The sequence below is a fragment of the Petromyzon marinus genome, chromosome 37 (assembly GCF_048934315.1).
Source record: "Petromyzon marinus isolate PM22_M1 ecotype Great Lakes invasive population chromosome 37, UKy_Petmar_22M1.pri1.0, whole genome shotgun sequence".
Classification (NCBI taxonomy): domain Eukaryota; kingdom Metazoa; phylum Chordata; class Hyperoartia; order Petromyzontiformes; family Petromyzontidae; genus Petromyzon; species Petromyzon marinus.
The window spans coordinates 17,453,523-17,472,436 of NC_133703.1; the positions used below are offsets into that span (position 1 = coordinate 17,453,523).

The window sequence follows — 18,914 nt, forward strand, 5'->3', positions numbered from 1 at the left end:
ATTGAGGGGAGTAAACTCCACTTGTGAAGCCTTTTCTCTTTTCACCATAAAACATGTCTCCTGCACACCTTGCAAACAGAGTCCATCACACGTCAAACAATCGGAATTTTTTTTAATTCTCAGCACTGCAAAACGCTGAGTTAAGTGACAAACAACATTTAACACCATGGGTTTTATTGTGCAGTCATTGGTGAATGGGGTGACACCACCAACTCGCTACGCTCAAGAACCCGGTTTAATCACGGGCGCCTGCCACCCAGATGGGAACCCTGGGATCACCTCAGCGTGTCCCCACCCTGCACGAACCCCACGAGCCACCAGGATACCCATCCATGAAACCCACATTTAAATTATTCATATTCTCCCATCTACCTTGTGTGGCAACGTCAGGCAGAAGGCCGATGCATATTTGGTCCGCATCCTGTTTCCAATCAAGGTGATAATTTACCCGATCGCTCTAACACTGGGGACAAATTGGGTTGGGGTTATGGTTGCGGTGCTGCGGTTCTGCCTCCAACACCAGCCCAGGACATCGCTCACGCTGCAGATGAAGTCGGGCCCAACAAGAAGCCTGTCCCAGCTTTGTGGTGCGAGTTAAGGAAGCATCGAGACCCAGCGATGGCCTATGACAGCGCTGCAGCCCACTTATTCCCTTTTTCCACGAGCAAAACTGAGCTAGGCCACCGCAGGGGCCTCACAGGACACCTGAATTTGGCTCGGGGCCCAGCAGGGCCAGGGGTGAGAACGATGATGACGTCGGCGAGTAAAACTCAAACACAAAGTCTTCACGTCGTCTACACGCGTCTCAAGTGGCTCAATGTGTGCGATTGCGATGGCACGGCTAGATAACGCAGTGGAAAAGAGGCAAGAGGCTCGACAGTCACCCGGGCAACAAAGGGAAAGAGAACGGCTTCTCACGGACGATGACCACAAGGTGCTTCCACGGATTTCGAACGGCAGGTTTCGTCTAAGAGCGCAAACGGGGGAGGTGTCATCGGTAACGAGCGGAAGTCCGACCTCGCACAAAGCGTCCCCCACACCGCCGCGGCCGGCACGACGTTACAAACACAAACGGCGCCGACAGGGGCGGCGCGAACCCCGAGGCCTCTACCCCCCGTCGGGCTCCGCGGCCTGCTTCAGTTTCCGCACGACGCTGCCGAGCGGCGCAACCTGGACGCGGGCCGGGCTCTCGTGCCCGTGGAGGAGCGCGTCAGGTCCCAGGGCTGGAACCAAGGCCCCCACCTCCAGTCTCTCCAACACGGTTTCCTGACTGCGTCTCCGGGGAGCTTTCGCCGTCGCCGCCTCCAAACTTGCGACGATTTCAGACTCCCTCCTCCTCCGCTTGCGACGCAGATCGGGGCTGTCCAGCTTATCCTCCTGTTTATTCTCCTTATCCTCCTCCACAGCAGCACCCTCTGCTGGCGGCCCCGGCGCGTCCGCCACCACCACATGCTCAACCTCCCTGCCCTTGCCGGTGTTCGCTTTCCCCTCCTCTCGCCGCGCCGCCGGTGGCTCGGCGAGTTTAGCGGGAATGGCGTCGTGCTCTGGGTGGCGATCATTTGCGTGCCCGTCGTGATTGCGATGATCCATCGCCACTGCCGCCGCCACCGCTGGCTCCTCTTTTCTCTTCGCGACCTCCACCCCTCTTACTTCCACTTCAACACCCGCATCCCTCGCGACCTGCACGTTGACCTCCACCTCGTGCGACGCCTTCCCCGGCTCAGCGGGAGCGTGGTGGAGCTGTTTGTCGGCTGGGGCGCCGGCGGCAGGCGCCGGCTTCTCTTCCTTACGCACTTCGACCATGGCCTCCATTTCCGGCTCAGCAGCTCCATCTCTATTCTCGACATCCTGCGCAGGATTCACGCCAGCATCCACTTCTCCTCCTGCAGGTTTGTCGTTGGTATCTTTACTGCCATCAGCATTCTCCGGAGCTGTGAAACAGAGGAGAGGAACCCTCACCACGATGACACGGCATGTGTGTTTTCACTCACACAGACAAACACACGTACATAAACATACACCCACACAATACATACAAAAACACCAACACATGTATAGAAAGGCACGCACGCAGCCACAACCACACAGATACAAATACACACACGCAGACATACACACCTACAGACACACACAGAAAAATCCTACGCACACACGCGCATACAGCAGGGGCCAAACAAATGCCAATACCCGCCATTCGCCACGAAGTGATAGTGAAGTAACCACGGCACCTGTGCCAGGCTATGTGCATTTTAAGGCCACGTGAAGTGTCGAATGCCCAATGGCAGGTCACAGGACAGACCCAGGTGACTGGCTGCTGCACCACCTGTGCCCTGTACTGTGCCAACTTGTTGTGCTTTAGCCCCCCGGCGCTCCGCTCGTTGTTGTGAGCGCCGCTCCTCTGCAACCCGTTGTTGCTGGAGGGCGACTCCCTCCAACTGCCCAGTAGCAGCGTCCTTCACGAGCTTCCTCCATAGAGGCCGAACCTAACACCGCTGGTATCAGTTGACGGCAAGTCCACTCAGCTCCACATCCTCCGGTACCACATAAGTCCAGGGTGGAAAGACCAAATTAAGCCCGTGCTAGAGGGACCAGACACACACACAGGCACACAACGTAAAACGCACACAGACATGCCCGCGAGGCCGCATTAGTGCCCACACACCAGGCTGGCTGTGAGGCCGCACAGCGTTATCGAGCTTCTCCTGCCCGTGCATCTCCTTGTGCTGCTCCTGGATCACGGCCAGCAGCCGCTCCTGCTGGTCCAGCAGCCGCTTCTGCTGCTCCTGCTGCTGCTTGATCACCTCCAGCAGGAGCTTCTGGTCCAGCTTGCCATCCTCGCCCTCGCCCTGTCCGACGCCCACATCGGCGCCGGCGGCCGGCTGTCCCTGCGGCTTCTCCTGTGGCTTTTCCTGTGGCTTCTCCTCCTCGCCACGAGCCGCTGCCTCCACCGGCCGGGCGTTATTGTCGTGCTCGGCCGGCGGCCGCCGGTGCTGGTCACCGGGCTCCACGGCAGCTCCTGCTGGTGCAGCGTCATCTGCTACTACCTCGGCGGCGTTCGGTTCAATCGCGTGGATGTGCCGCGGGGGGGGGGCGGCAGCGTCATCGGCGCCGCCTCCGGCCTCGTCCCGCGCTCTCACGTGGACCTCTTTCTCCACCAAGTCGCGTTCCTTCTTCTTGGGCTCTGCCGGCTCCTTCGGCTTGTTCTCATCATCCAACGCCGCCTGACCTCTGACCTCGGCCTTGGCCAGGCCCCCGGCTACGCCTCCTCCTCCATCGCGGTGTGGGGGCTGCAGCGCTTTCTCCTTCTCTTCCTGCACGAGCTCGCGAAGGTCCTGCACGTCAGCCTGATGCCGCCCAGCCACCACTTCCTCCATATCCATGGCCGCCCCCCCCACGTTTTGGGCGTGGTCGTCACCCTCGCGTTGCCCCCCGCCGTGCCCCCCGCCATGCCTCCCCCCAACACCCGGCCCAGGCTTATCATCGGGAATCATCTCCTCGTGCTCCTCGCTCTCCTTTATTTTCTCTACATTGAGAAACAGAGAGAGGTTGAGATGAGGACCGGTTAAAAACAACAAATCGCGAAGGTGGTCGGGTGGCTCGGAGGTCAGAACTCCACTTCGATTTTGGGTTCGAATCTGGGTTCAGCAGCCCGTGACCAAACCGGCATATCAAGCATGGCGGTGTCTTGACCTGACACCCGACTGCTTCCTCCACGCTGGGACAGCGATGGTGCATTCACAGTTCCGTGTACGCTGAAAACCACTGGACTTATTCCAAAAGAAACCCCCATGTTTCATGAAACCATGATTACCTTAAAAATGGCACGATATTTTTTTCAATCCCAGAGCTGGAATTTAGCCAAATTACGTGGCAAACCAAATTTACCGCGAGGGTTTATATTTGCGGTGACAGGGCCGAGACCATCAACTCGCTGTGGTTGGGGATGACAACCCGGATTGGAACACACGAGCCCAGCGGTGCCAGCTCAGCGGCCCTGTGCTCGTAAGCCACGTGACAATTTCATTTGTTTGGCTGCGTCTGGCGGTGGAGAGTCCTTTCGACAGAAATGTGGCCGGAAAGTTGCGTCGTGGACTAACACAAACATCAAGTTACCATCACCAAATAATGAGCTATGCACGTCACCATCCATTGCCATGCCTCGCTGCCAATTAATCAACCAGATATTCTACAGAAAATGTTGGGGGCGTGCTGCATAATCTAAATGATGGCGTTATCGTCTGGAAAACATGTTTTTAATCTCGTTGTCCAGGATAATCAAAACAAATAATTTTGGTACACGCACAAATTTCACGAAATTAACAAATTGCTGTTTACCTTGTGAAAGACGATTCTCCCCGATGTAACGCAGCGCGTACGACTAAAATGCGAGTTGCCACTCACTGCTCAACCCCACCCCGCACCCAGCCCCAGCTCAATCCCGTGACACCATGACCCTGCGACCTCTGACCTGGTGCCCCCGGCCGGTCCAACGGCACACCATCACGCGGCACGGGCGGCTCGTGACGATGCTCATCCTGCAGCGCCTGCTGACCTCCTGGCGGCACAACAACCAAGACGTCAGTAACACAGAGACGTCACGCACAGGAAACAATATCTGTTTGGCATTGTCCATCATCACAACAAAGACAAAGATCCCCCGTATAGCCTTGTCAGGCTGGTAGGGCAAGTGCTTTTATAGCGGGCACCGATGAAGGCCAACATCACAACATCACCCACCATCACAGTGCTCAAAATGACACCACCATCACAGCAGAGTCGCTCACCATCGTCCGGCCTCAGCAGCTGTCCTTGCTCGTCCCCAATCTTGTCCTCCAACTCCGCTTTGGGAACCTCGATCTGGGGGGGCTCGGCCGCCCCCTCCTCCATGGAGTCGAGTTTGAGCCTCCCCCCACCGGCCGCTATGGCCCCCATCGCACCGTTCACCGCTGGGAGCACGTCGGGTGCTGGGGGGGCAGGGGGCGCGTGGGGCAGGGGGTGGGGGAGGAGAACGGGGGGGGGGGGCCACGTCAGCGCAACTGGGCGGTGACGCGGTGGCCCAGCTGGAGTGCGCTCGCCGCATGTTGCGGAAACTTGCAGTTCGAACCTAAACGGCCGCCCTGGTTATTGCCGTCGCTCGTGTGTTGACCATAAAAGTACCACGCGCTGTCGGCTGCTTCAAGGTGCACGTTAAAGATACCATGACGTCATTTCGTGACCCCATTACGAACAAACGGACGGATGGACGGGGCGGACGCACTCGTTGGAGAGAGTTACCTGCGCCGATGTCGGCGCCGCGGTTCGCTTCGCGGACCTCAGGCGCCAGCGCCACATCGAGGTCCAGCATCCCGGCCCGGGCCGGCGTTGGCGCTGGCACGGGCTTCTCCGGCGACGCCGGGGACAGGGTGCTGATGGTGCTCACCACCAGCACCACCAGCCCCACCCACAGCACCAGCTGCACACACGCACACACGTGCCAAGTCAAAGTTTGACTCTTTACCAAGTACCCGGTGCGGTGTGTAAAAAATCCCCGCTGGGGGATACAAAGGTGGCCCGGTACGGTGCTGGCCACAAAGGCGTAGTGCTCGCCAGGCCACAACCCTCTCGTGCGTGCCGTGCCGGCCTTCATAGGTGCTACTCGCTAACGGCACAGCCTGTGCGGGCTCCACGGGGGTTCTGCGTCTGTGTGTGCGTGCCTGTGCGATGAAGCCGTCCTTATGGAGCCGGCGGTAGATGAGCGCCGGGCAGATGAAGCAGATGAGGCTGCCCATGGTGGCTCCGGTCAGTCCTAGAATTGTCTCAACTGCCAGGAAACCACCACACCGCACGCCATCACCAACATTACCATACACCAGACCACCACCAACGCACACGACCATCGCCGCTCCACACCGTCACCGGGCACCTTCACGCGCCGCCCTCCACCGCCTACGCTAGAGGGTCAAGCACTGCATGGACCCTGAACCGTGCCCGGAGCGCTGGGGAGCAGAGATGGAGAGGAGATTAGTCGAGGGAAGGGGGGTGGTGGGGGGGAGGTGGTTGCCACTCACCGTTGGGCACGAACACGCTGACCAGCATGGTGGAGAACACAATGAGTGCCGTCACCACCTTGAACCGCAGCGGCGGCATGAAGCCCGTTGCCGTGAATGTGCCGTCCTTTTGCTGCGGGGACACGCGGGGGGGGGGGGGGGGGGCGGGGGTCGTGGGAGGGAAGGGAGAGGGAGGTTTGATGTCATCAGAACCGGTGACAGAATTGTGACCTTTCACAGCTGTCCCCGTCACTGTGTTTCCGCGCGACTTCCCGAGTTAAAATGGAAATCAAATGACAGCGAAAGGATTCAATAGAGTGGGCGTGCTCCCTGTCAGGTGGGGCAAACACGAACATACACACACACGCATAAATACGTACACACACACGTACACACGTACACACATGTACAAAGACAAACAAAGATCCCCCGTATAGCCTTAACAGACTGTTGGGGAAAGTGCTGTTAGCGATCACCTATGAAGGCCCACTGCACACGGGGAGGTGGGTGGCCAACATTACGCCTGGCTGCCTTTGTTTGCCGGGTGACAAAGTTTACACATGGCACCAGGTACGAATTTGAGGTTGAGTCGACTTGGGGTAGGCCCAGCACCGGTTCAGATAATCGTCACTGGTGTTGGCCATGAGCGGGAATTGAACTCTGGATCGCTGGGTTCGTAGCGCAGTACACTAACCGCTGCACTACCGCTCCCCACACACATGTACACACACATGTACACACACACACACATGTACACACACACATACATGTACACGCACACACGAAGTCTCTATCTGCACTTGAGAAAAGTCTCAGCCAATCCTGAGTGACACCCAGCCCCCTGAGTGACACCCAGTTCTTAGCGATATCCACCCAGCCCTGTGACACGCACCCAGCTGTGAGTGACACACCACTCTGAGTGAGACCCAACCAAGTGAAACCCAGCTCTTGGCAAGACCCACCCAGCCCTGAGACACAACCAGCCAGCCCCGAGCGTGACACCCGGCCGAGGCAGGGTGGCACCTGGGCACCCACCTGCGTCTCGAAGAGCAGGGTGTTGAGCGCCTGGCGGCAGGGCAGGATCATCATGGGGAAGGAGACGGCCACAGAGAGGACGAAGCCCATGCGGATCGCCTCCGTTACCACGTTCGACGGGAAGTTCATCAGGACATTCCCGGCGATCTCGTCCGTGAAGCTCGCGTAGCCAAAAAACCCGACCTGGAGGCGTCGGCAGCGAGCAGTCCCGGAGGACGGGGGAGAGGGCAGGGGGGGGGGTGGAGGTTGTGGAAGGTGTTTTGTTTATAAATAGAGTTGCGGAGCACAGGCCCAAAGCCCCGTGATGTAGATTAGGGAGCGATTCCAACTTTGAGTTACGGACCCAGCATCGGTATACCGAGTGGTCAACTTGCCCTGTGGCATGTTTGAGAACTTTAGAAGGTCCGTATTTTGTTTTATTTGTTAAACTATTAAACGTGGAAGGCGGAACGCGTTACTGTGAGCGAGTGCAAGAGTGCAATCGAGTGAGCGCGTCCACTCACGGCGATGTAGAACGTGTAAACAATCTTGAGCGCGCGGCTGAATATGGAGCTCATGTGCTTGACGGATGGCTCGTCCAGCGAATCATATGTCGGCAGCACCTGCCTGTGGCCGGCGGGGGGGGGGGGGGTCAGAGGTCACGGCGCGGGCGGCACGACGATGGCGCAGTTGGAAGAGCTTAAAAAAAAACGCGCGCCGCCGGCAACGATCTCAGCCTGCATCTGTTTCCAACGCCACTCGCTGTCCCGAGCCACACGACGGAGCCCCACGCCGCCGTAGATGAGGAGGGAGCGACGGAGGGAGGGCGCGATGGGCAGAACGAGGAGAAGCGGCTAACAAGTGCTTCTGCGTCGTGCGCAAAGCAGGGAATGCTGGGAGTGATGGTGTTAGTGTGGCGGGGGGAGGTTGTGGATTCATGGTGAGAGGGAGGGGGGGGGAGGGGCATCATTTTCACGATGCTCGCACACTGGCGGGTAGCACTGGTTATTACTACGTCACTCTCGTTCATTTACAATTCACTCCCTGTCAACGTTTGTTTGGCGTTTTGCAAAACGTAATCTGGAAACTGTGCGAGTGGCTTCATTTCGCCATCTCAAGTGTCCAATTGGACCCCTCTAAGTGGGCAGTGCATCACTTCGTGTGTTGGAGAGCAACTCACGGAAGGCGAAGATCACAGAGCTGCTTCTGAGATCCACTCAAGCGACCTCTGATCCACACGCGCCACTGTGGCAGTGTTAATTGCACATCAAAGAAATGCAATATATTATTTCTTAGAGCTGGAGTTTGGTCAAATTAAATATCAAGACGCCCTAAAATGAATGCGATGTTTAGTTTGTGATTCGTTGGTCACCAGGGTAAGAACGCCAAATCATGAGAACTCGGTTTAATCACGAGCAGCGGCTGAACCCGGATTTGAACCCAGGTTCCCACTGGTGTTGGCTCAATGCTCCAGACCTCTTTTGTAAAAGCAACATAATGGGAAAAACACGTCTACTTAATATTGTGTTATAAAAATGCATTTAGGATGCTGCGAATGAGTTCAAAGTAGAAACTGCACTAGATGTCACGGATTTCATCCAATGACAGAAGTCACAGCTCAGCATCTTCGACCGCCGAGCCACCAAGCTCACCACGTGAAGAGCGTCGGGAAAATTTAGCTCGGGGACCCGGCCACAGTCCCTCCCCCTCCAGCGCCATCGCTTGCGCATGCACGGGCGCAGCCTCGCCACGACCAACATTGCACACTGTGGTCACCGTCTAGGCCACCGGGCGGCCTCATCGGTACACGACGAGGGGTCTCGACGTGGACCGCGGCCAGGGGAGGTTTCTCCCTCCCGTGGCCTTGCGCTCCGGCGCCGCGAAGACGGCGCAGGCGAGGCAAGGAGGGGCTGGGCTCGCGAGCGCCAAGCACGTAACGACGACCCGTCGGCATGAGCAGGGAGCACGGTGTGATTAAACTACCGATTCTGCACGTCTCCTTTGCATCGTGTGCATCGGACACGCTCATCGGCGTTAACTTTAACTGTAAGTTGCATTTAACTTGCGTAAATTGGATATTATCGAATCTGATGCAAACGACTTCATTGGATTCCGTTGACTTCGACGTGTCACGAGCACATAATTCGCGTCCAACTCGCACGATCGAATCGGATCGATTCTCGCTTGCACGACGAGATGCGTGGCATCACCGCAAGCACAGCAATGGACTGTAAATTGGTGAATTGACGCGTCGTTGCATGCCGACCAAGCACGGCGATCGCGACTCCACCGTAAGGGGTCAAAAGTCACGCTCAGCCATTCCCAGAATGCACCAGCAAAGCCGTTAGAAGGGCAGACATCTCCAGCAGCTCCCATGATGCACACCAAAAGCCGGGGATTTTTCAGCAGCGCAAGCGGAGGCGGTGGCAGCAAGCGTGGCGGTGGAGGGAGGCCAAGGCATCCTCACGAGAAACGACAAACGGTGGGGGACTGAGAGCTCCCTAAGAGAGGTGCCCCCCCTGGCCACGGTGCTGCCAGGAAGAGCCGGCAGCACACGGATCATGGTACTGACAGCACTGGCGAGCTGGGAGACAGGGAACGGCGATGCTCATTGCGAGTGCCGTGGAAGTGAGTGTGGGAGGGAGTGGTCGGGGTGAGGGGGGGGCACCCGGCAAAGTCGACGCGCACAAGAGGTGCCGTCGCGGGGCCGCTGGCACCAACAGAGGAGCAGCAAATGCTCGCCCCAAAGCTCAACCTCACAGGGACCACGATCACATCATGGAGTGCTGGTGCAGGGAGAAGGGGGGGGGGGGGTGGGGGATGGGGGGGGGGAGATATAAGAACTTAGGAAGAGAGGAGACAGGACTGCGAGTCAAGGGAGATGGCAGCCACTTAGGACGAACGTCAACGTGGAAAAAGAAGACAATGAGCATGATAATGACGATGGTGGTGATGTGCGTAGAGAGCAAGGGTTTTAGCGATGACGCAGGAGTTTTCAGTTTGCGATATCGATTCACAGACGCGGCTGTGCGGCTCACGGCCGCCCACACAAGCAGGCCAGGGCGGACACCGCAACTTTTCCTGCTCGGCGATCTCTCGTCATGGAAAGGTTTTGCACATGGTCGTTATCGACCTTTTACTGCAACATTCACTTGATCCTTGAGTGCACTGGATGGCCCAGGTCTCCCATGGAAAATAGCCAATCAGTCTCAGTGGGCTCTGGTTATAAATCAAGGAGCCACGAAAAAAGATGATAATTAAATGAGTCAGAACGATCTGCAGCCTATATGAGCACTGAGGCATGTGATGCTCATCTCCACTTCACAAATCTGAGCCAGTGGTGGAAATTCCACTTTCCTATGGCAGGGGTGAGTCTATCCTTAGGACGACCGCTACTTGCATCCCCGCCAAGCTGCGTTCATGTTCTCGATCGAGGAGGGACGACGGGCTGAGTCAACTCGCAAGCCAGATGTAGAACTCGCAACCTCCCGACTGCGGGAAGCTCACTTGACCACTGATCGGCCACGGGGCCGGGGATGGCTTTAAGAGGCTAACTGGGCGCTCGTCGCTACCATCACTACACGCCGTAATGTTCACAGTGAAGCGAGCCGACTCCCAAATACACGGGACAGGAGCCTCAGCGGGAGACACAAAAACAAAGGTCCCCCACCACATAGCCTGCTACACAGGCTGTTGGGGCAAGTGGAGTTAAGGAGCACCTTTCACACGAAAGCACATGCACAACAGCGTGGCACTGTGTGCAGACGCACAACAACCACAACACCATAAACAACAACAATAACAAGACAGACACCATGGTGATGGTTAAGCCCTGGGCAAGGGCCCAACAAGGTCACGTGACGGACCGAGACGGACCCCGACGCCGGTAGCGATTGGTGGCTGGGGTGGAGGCATGGAGGCGGGGGACTGGGCGACGGAGGGGATGCGCGTACTCACGACTGACATCCGAAGGCCATGCTGAAGATGGAGAAGCTGTGGAAAAGGCCCGTGCCCCAGTGCGAGAGGACCAGCTTGCGCCTCCACTGCTCGGTTAGAATCTCATGAGAGAAGCACAGGCAGGCCATCTGTTTGGCGAAGGCAAACACGCCCTGAGTGTTGCTCAACTCGCTCGCTCCGCTGGCGCCACCAAAGTAAATAAATAAATAGCCTGCGGCCCGGAACCATTCCCAGCATCACGGGGACGAGGAGTAAGGAGAGGGCACCGACTCGGGAGTACAGGAGGGAGGGGGCAGGCGATGACCGAAGGAACGCGCCGCTGGGGTTTGGAAACGGATGCTGGCGCTGCTCGCTGCGCTGGGACGGCTGCGCTCACGGATAACCCCGGCGCCAGCGACAGCGACGGCGTACACTCGACGCACCCGGGATTGTTCAATTGACACGCCACGTCTCACGCCACAGAACAGTACAGTTCTCGCTCTTGAGTTCCCATTATATTTCCAATGGTGCCGTCGGCCCATTCAGATAAGGATATTATACCCCATGGAAGCAGATATCATAGAACTGCTTTTCAAGTCGCTTCCATACTGGCGACCAAAAGCAGCTGAAAACTCCAACTCAGGATCTCAGCAGGTGGTCCTGCGTGCCTCTGACCTCTGAGCCACGTGTCCGCCTCTCGTCACTGCGGTTTGTAAATCGCGCGACGAGGCGGTTCGTGAGCCTAGCCGTTCCAGCCGCAGCCTCGCGTCATTAGCCCAAGCCGCGCCCCCCGATCCACGCTGGCCCTCTCGCACGCGAGAGAGAGAGAGAGAGACGGCAGGCCTTACCGCCCACCGCCCCTCGCGCAGCCACATGTCGGCACAAGCAACGCCGTGGCCCGCGGTTTAATCGGCGAGGAGCGGACTCCCGTAGGACGCCCTGCGCCACTCGGCGACGTCAGAACCACTCCGGCCATCGCAAATCATTGTTAGGAAGTCTAATACATTTTTCGGCCAGGAGAACGGCGGTGAAATGGCCGAGATTTGGCTCTCTGCTCCCGCCGATCAAAGTGGGGGCGGCGGCGTGCCTCGGCCGACGTCGTGCAAACGGGCCCGGCTACTTACGGGTGGCACAGGAAGGTTGTGCCAAAGAGCGCCAGGCAGCGGAAGGTCCCGGCCGGGCGCCAATAGTGCACTCGTCTCATCCATCCGCCCGCAAAGAGGCCGTAACGCAGGGATGTGAGAGCTATCTAAGGCAACGCAAAGCACGCCAGAGGGGTTTTCTCGCGCGGCACACACAAACGAACACACGCACACAAGCACGAAGACACGCGCACGCACACAAGCACGCACACAAGCACGAACACACGCGCACGCACACAAGCACGAACACATTTGCACATACACACGCGCACGTACACAAGCCCGAACACACGCGCACGTACGCAAGCACGAACACAAGCACGAACACACGCACACGAACACAAGCACGAACACACGCACACGAACACAAGCACGAACACACGCGCACGTACGCAAGCACGAACACAGGCGCACGCACACAAGCATGAACAAACACACAAGCAGGAACGCACGAACACGTATGCTTGGACACACGCACGCGCGCACAGACACACACATGGGTACGCCTGCACAAGCGCACACGCTCACACGCACAGATATGCCTGCACACACGCACGCACATGCACGCGCACGCTTGCTGGAGCTGTGGAAGCCATGACAGGACTACTTAGGCCATGGTCTGTGCAGCGTTAGTAATGGCAGAAGAGGTGAGGGCTCGCCATGTGCTCAATGGGTGAGGCTGGCACCACAGAGGTTCACACACACACAGTAACCTGGCAACAAATCTCAACAGTATTTCTTATACAACACAACAGCAATGTGGATTTACATCACCCTGTCTAAACGTGACTGGATATCAAGAAGCTGGACAGGAACAGCCATATTTATTTGTATAAAGGCAGTTGTAGGTCTCTATGCAAGTCTGTGGGTTCCTGTGTGGCTATATAAGTCTCTATGAGAGTCTAATGGTCTATGTCTAAGTCAATACAATGTAATGTGAATGTAAAGAATATCTAAATGGGAATGCTTATTTTGGAGCGGGGGAGGGCAGTTCGCTAACCTAACCTTAAGCTCACACCCACGCTACAGTTGACATTCATAACAAGTATTCTTTGGGTCTTTCGGTAAAGCCACATAGACAGAAAAAAATTACAAATAAAAAATTCACAACAAGCACAACGCAATTTGGATCCGCACGGCCAAACGAGAACGACTTAGCGGAGAGGGAGCGACAAGATTAAGCTCATGTCCAGTTGCTGGACAGATTGTTGCGTCACGTAATGGCGAGAATTGGCGACAGCGTGAGGACAAAGGCCTGCGGCCACCAGTAGCGTGATCGTGCTTGGTGGGTGACACTGTCGATTCTGCTCAGGAGACATTCAGGGTGTATGGGGTCGACAGTAGAGGAACCTTTCATAAATGTAGAGGAGCCTTTCCTAGACCCAGCCAGAAATCGGCTCGTGCGCAGGAGCTAGCCGAATTGTTGCGCCGCGTGACTGCGAGAGGTGGCGCTGGCTAGAGGGAGAGGGTCCCTCATCTGGCAGTGGATGGATGGATTGCGGTGCGCGCCGGCGACGGTCAATATCGGGCGTGCGAGCTGCGAGGCGCCGGCGACTGCGGTACTGACCACAAGCACGAAGAAGGCGTAGAAGAGTAGCGCCATGGCGCTGAGCGCCTGCAGCGAGGCCATGAGGTTGCGCTGGAGGCTGATGGGCAGCACGATGAGTGAGGCCACGGCCAGCAAGAGGAGCGCGCGGAACCCAAACGAAACCTCCACCACGACAACATCAACAAACAAATATCATTCATCTTAGCAATTACTTACACCTCCCCCACGATAATAATTATTACAAAACAACACTCCCAACCCATCGCACCTACGATTAGCACAGTTGACTACGTACGGTGGGAAAGAAGTTCAACAGACGTACATCTCACTAATTAACGAGACCACAACCTCAGCAACAACGAGCCACACTCACACACTCATTCTCGTCGAACCAATTAACAGGCACAACAATCAACACGCTCACTTAGGAGCCGTCAAATAAGTGACGTCACGCGATTTTGGACGATTTTTTACCCCCCCCCACCCCCATCGTCACACGGCGTCACAAAAAAGTCAGACCCCCCCCTCAAATATGACGTCACAAAGCTCTGCCCCCCTCCCCACAAAAAATATAAAACATGCTTCAAATCGCTTTAAACTATTGTCATTGTAGTGTGTATTTAATGTGCCGCTGCACTCTGATGTTGTAGGAGAAAACACGTATTAAAAAGTCTATTTCATTAAGTAGAACGTGTTGTCTATATTCATTTAAAGTTGCGCATTTTGATGTGACGTCACGTTTCTCAAACCCCCACCCCCGCGTCACACATCGTCACAAATGTCTGACCCTCCCCTCCCCTAGGTGTGTGACGACATTTATGGACGGACCCTTTTGAGTAATTGGCAATACTTCCTCCATGGAAACAACAACAAACAACTACTCACTCTCATCTCACTAATTAATCTCACTTCTCGTCAAGGAACATAAAACCATTACACGAACTCCAGTCATCCTCGCATGCGGCTTTTGGCTATCCATCGAACAAAGAAGGTCACTGCATCGCGCGTGTTCCAATGCGCTTCTGCAGCCGTCTGGAACGCTCTTCCTTCCGATATTAGGATGCCACTGGAGCAATGCACTTTTAAATCATCTAGATTGAAAACTAATTTCTTGAGAACTGCTTTCAAGTTTAATTTGTTGTCCTTCCCCCGCACCTCCGATTAGCACTGTTGGCTACGTACGGTGCGAAAGAAGTTCAACATACACACACATAATCAAAGGATAACTACAAATAACGAAGGACCCCTCCTTTGCTAGGGACCGTCTGTGTGTTTGTGCGCTGTGCTCACGGTGACCCCGAGGAGGCGTCCGAAGAAGCTGGATCCGAGGTCGGCGATGACGACGTAGAAGGCGATGCACGTGCCCAGCATGAGGCCGATCATGCTGCCCGCGAGAGGAGCACGGTGGGCGCAGCACAACGGCACGGAGGAGCGTTAGGGACGACGCTGCAGGATCGCGCGCCGATTCTAAGAGAGCCGATACTTTGCATCTCGTTTGTTTTGCCTTGTTTAACACCGTCCTCGTCTCGTTTGTATTGTTTGTCTTGATTGCTATGCCTCAATTCTTTCCATTAGCCTTCATGGCACATGGCCAGTGATATCGGAGCCATCCCTGGGCACCCGCCCTTACCAACCTGCCCTAACCAGCATGGTGAAGTATGGTCAAATAACTCTCATGACCAACACAGAATGGGGAAGCCTTCCTCCTCAAGTGGCTTAACAAAGGGCTGTACATGATTTATTTAACATTAATTATGAGCGAATACAATAATCTCTCGCTAAGGGAGATAAATTATACAAACCAGATAGAAAAATTAGAAACGATACAAACAACAGGAAAAGGAATCGATTATTGAGATGGATTTGCAACTCTGGGGAGTGGTCTGTGAGTAGTTAAAGATAATGAATGAACGAGAAAGTCACACTTAACACCGTTGGCCGTTCAGTTCTCACCTGGCCTCAACAAGCAGCTTCCCCGGGTGCCCATATGCCTGGTAGGCTGGGAAACACGCACACACATGCGCATGTTAAAACACATTTCACTCTCCATTTGAAACGTACACAAATGGAAACTATCATGATAATCTAACTTCTTTCGCACCGTCCTGAGCCAACCGTAACAGTCATGCGCTCCCAGAAGGCCGTGTGTCTGATGGGGTGTGTAAAAAAACATTTTAAAAATATTTTATCTGGAGGGTTCCACTGGAAGTTCTGCGCAAAGTTACGTCATCGTTCTCGCTCTGATTAACGGAACGGCAACGCCTCTCGTTAAAGATGACAACTCTGGCCATGCCCGCGGGTGGCGCGGTGGGGCGTGCGGCGTCGAGGGATGAGCGCTGGGTACCCAGGCCGACGTAGGTGCGGCGCTTGGTGGCGAAGGCCGTCTTGACGAGCATCATGCAGGTCTGGTGCGTCATCCACGCGCAGAAGAGGAGCAGCGCCGTGCCCAGCACCACACCACACTGCGCACATACAAAGTCAAAGATCCCCCACCCCCGTGCTGATGTTTACACACTGCACCAGGTAATCATTTGAGGCCGAGTCGACGTAGTGGAGGCCGAGAACCGGCTCAAATAATCGTCACTTGTGTTGCTGGTGAGTGGGAATCGAAATCAGGTTGCCGGGTTCGTAGCACAGTACGCACTAACCACTGCACTGCCGCTCCCAACACACGATCCCCAGAGTAGCTTCATTAAGAGTGTTTAGGAAAATTATGTTCACGAGCACCTCTCAAGGCTGGCACGATGGAGAACGGGGTGGTGTGGTCAGCAGATATATTTCAGTCACAGTCTATGTCTAGTCGACATCTTGTGCGGTTTTTATTGATTGTGAGTTTCATTCGGTCATCAAAACTGTAGCAGCCCTGGGCAGCCATCCAACTGCATTCATGCATCTCCATGCACGGATGCATGAATGGAGCTGTCACGCACAGGTGCTGGGAGATACTGCAGGTGACGTGAGGCTGTTATTGTCGGGCAGTGAGAAGGGACACAGCTGTGAGTGGGCAATGACCTCTACGAGAGCCAGTGAACACCGGGGGTGGGCAGCCCCATCCAAACCCATCAAGTGGAACCCGACACACGCGTGATATGTCTCTTAAGTGAAACATGAGACACGGACACATGGAACATGAGACACAGGGACACGTGGACATGAGACACAGGGACTCCTGGAACATGAGACACAGGAACACGTGGAACATGAGACACAGGGACACGTGGAACAAGAGACACAGGGACACGTGGACATGAGACACAGGGACACGTGGAACATGAGGCACAGGGACACGTGGACATGAGACACAGGGACACGTGGACATGAGACACAGGGACACGTGACACAGGGACACGTGAAACATGAGACACAGGGACACGTGGAACAAGAAACAAGCGACACGTGGAACAAGAGACACAGGGACACGTGGACGTGAGACACAGGAACACGTGTAATATGAGACACAGGGACACGTGGAACAAGAGACACAGGGACACGTGGAACATGAGGCACAGGGACACGTGGATATGAGACACAGGGACACGTGGAACATGAGACACAGGGACACGTGGACATGAGACACAGGGACACGTGGAACATGAGGCACAGGGACACGTGGACATGAGACACAGGGACACGTGGAACATGAGACACAGGGACACGTGGACATGAGACACAGGAACACGTGGACATGAGACACAGGGACACGTGGAACATGAGACACAGGGACACGTGGACATGAGACACAGGGACACGTGGAACAAGAGACACAGGGACTCCTGGAACATGAGACACAGGGACACGTGTACATGAGACACAGGGACAAGTGTTCCAGTAGAATATTAGACGGATACAGGTGGAACTATTAAAAAAACTAAACTATTTTATATTACCAGGTAAGGCCCACTGAGCTACATAACGACCTGGCCACAAATAACAGCTCAACAAAGTGGCTTAACACGTGGACAATAATAGCAGCCGAAAGTAATACTCGAAACGCGTGTTTCTAAATGTTGAAAAAAAAAAGAAACCCGGAGGACTCGGGAGAAAAATCCACGCGACCACGGGGAGAGAGACACGCAAACTCCAAGTATTACAAGGCGTCACGGTGGGCATCGAACACACGATCTCCTTGCGTACCAGGCGAGATTGGCTAAGATCTCGCCACCGTGGAACATGAGACAGAGGAACAAAGAGGTACACGAGTCGCAGGTGGCACACGAGACGCATGTGACACGCGCCCCAGTTGAATCGAGACACGCGCAAAAGTAGAACGCAGGGACGCATTGGAACCCTCGGCGGCAGGGTGCCGCAACTGGACGCAGAACCACGCGAATAGGTGCCTCGATGGGACACCCCCCCGCCCCCGGCCACCAGTGAACACGGCAAGCAGCTCCGTCCCCCTGCTACCCACACAAAGTCCACCACCCCCCCCTCCTCTCACCTCCTTGAAGCAGAAGGGCATCGTGAGCACGCTCACGCCGACGATGCTGTTCACGATGTTTATCGTCAGCCCCCAGCTCGTCACGGCCATCTTCGCGAGGAGGGTGGAGGTGGATGGTGGAAGAGACCCCGAGGGGATGCCGAGGTGGATGATAGAAACGAGACGTGGGGGGTGAGGGTGTGCACAGAGAGAAGCGCCTCGAGTCCCCGAGGTCGGACACCCCCCTACCACCTCCCCGGGTCTCGCCTAGTCGCTCCGCCGGGGAACGCGCGCGATCGGCCTGCAGCGATTAGTAGGCCGCAACGGGAGGCTGCGGCGGCGGCGGCGACGGGGGGCTCTTGTCGAATACAGAAACTATCGAAATAAAGTTTATATTGTGTTAACAGTAACACCACAGGGTGGGGTGGGGGGCACGTTGATGCTGGGCAGTGCCACGCCACAAGATGCAGAGAGGGCGGGCTGGAAGGGTTGCGGGGGCGCGAGTAGAGGGAAGCGGGAAGACGTGGCAGTGGGGACCGCCCTCCTCGGAGTCCCAAGATCCCCTCGGTCCCACCCCCCTCCCCAAGCCCCCCTCGGTCCCACCCCCCTCCCCAAGATCCCCTCGGCCCCCCCCCTGTCCCCTCAGCCTCACCGGGTGGTTCACTCATCCTGGTTTCCCGCGGTCCCCCTAAACTCAATCCACTTTCGCTTCAGGCTGTGCCCGGCTGGGTCCTCCGCGTGCTGTGGTCGACCCCTTCCTTCAGTACCGATCTATGCACCCTATTCCAGGCCCCCTCTCGTTCGCGTTCCCTCTGAATCCCTCGGTCCGA

The 18,914-nt window shown here is 56.1% G+C and overlaps 1 protein-coding gene across 5 annotated transcripts; it reads right to left on the reverse strand.

Annotated features, from left to right (window-relative positions):
* Window positions 1-95: 95 nt before the first annotated feature.
* On the reverse strand, window positions 96-18,652 carry SLC38A10 (solute carrier family 38 member 10). 5 transcript variants are annotated; one of them, XM_076072371.1, is made up of 15 exons: window positions 18,106-18,652; window positions 16,012-16,129; window positions 15,621-15,666; window positions 14,958-15,051; window positions 13,686-13,829; window positions 10,998-11,125; window positions 7,565-7,667; window positions 7,062-7,244; window positions 6,048-6,159; window positions 5,694-5,800; window positions 5,275-5,452; window positions 4,785-4,964; window positions 4,469-4,555; window positions 2,663-3,523; window positions 96-1,931 (listed from the first exon to the last, which is right to left on the reverse strand). In XM_076072371.1, exons 1-15 carry the CDS (start codon window positions 18,193-18,195, stop codon window positions 1,108-1,110), a joined length of 3,255 nt encoding a protein of 1,084 aa, XP_075928486.1. In that variant the 5' UTR covers window positions 18,196-18,652; the 3' UTR covers window positions 96-1,107. The 5 variants fall into 5 exon arrangements, with proteins under 5 accessions (XP_075928486.1, XP_032823122.2, XP_075928487.1 ...); XM_032967231.2 differs by lacking the exon at window positions 10,998-11,125 and adding an exon at window positions 12,101-12,225; XM_076072372.1 differs by lacking the exons at window positions 14,958-15,051; window positions 15,621-15,666; window positions 16,012-16,129; window positions 18,106-18,652 and adding an exon at window positions 12,101-12,225 and having other exon boundaries at window positions 13,686-13,818.
* Between the last annotated feature and the right edge of the window lie 262 nt (window positions 18,653-18,914).

What these genes read in the sequence shown, in the direction of transcription:
- SLC38A10 (XM_076072371.1), bottom strand. Translation starts at nt 18,195, where the DNA reads ATGGCCGTGACGAGCTGGGGGCTGACGATAAACATCGTGAACAGCATC. An exon ending in TGCCCTTCTGCTTCAAGGAG is followed by an intron (nt 16,130 to 18,105) that starts GTGAGAGGAGGG and finishes GTATGTGCGCAG; the next exon opens with TGTGGTGTGGTGCTGGGCAC. An exon ending in ATGGCCTTCGGATGTCAGTC is followed by an intron (nt 7,668 to 10,997) that starts GTGAGTACGCGC and finishes CGCCGGCCACAG; the next exon opens with GCAGGTGCTGCCGACATATG.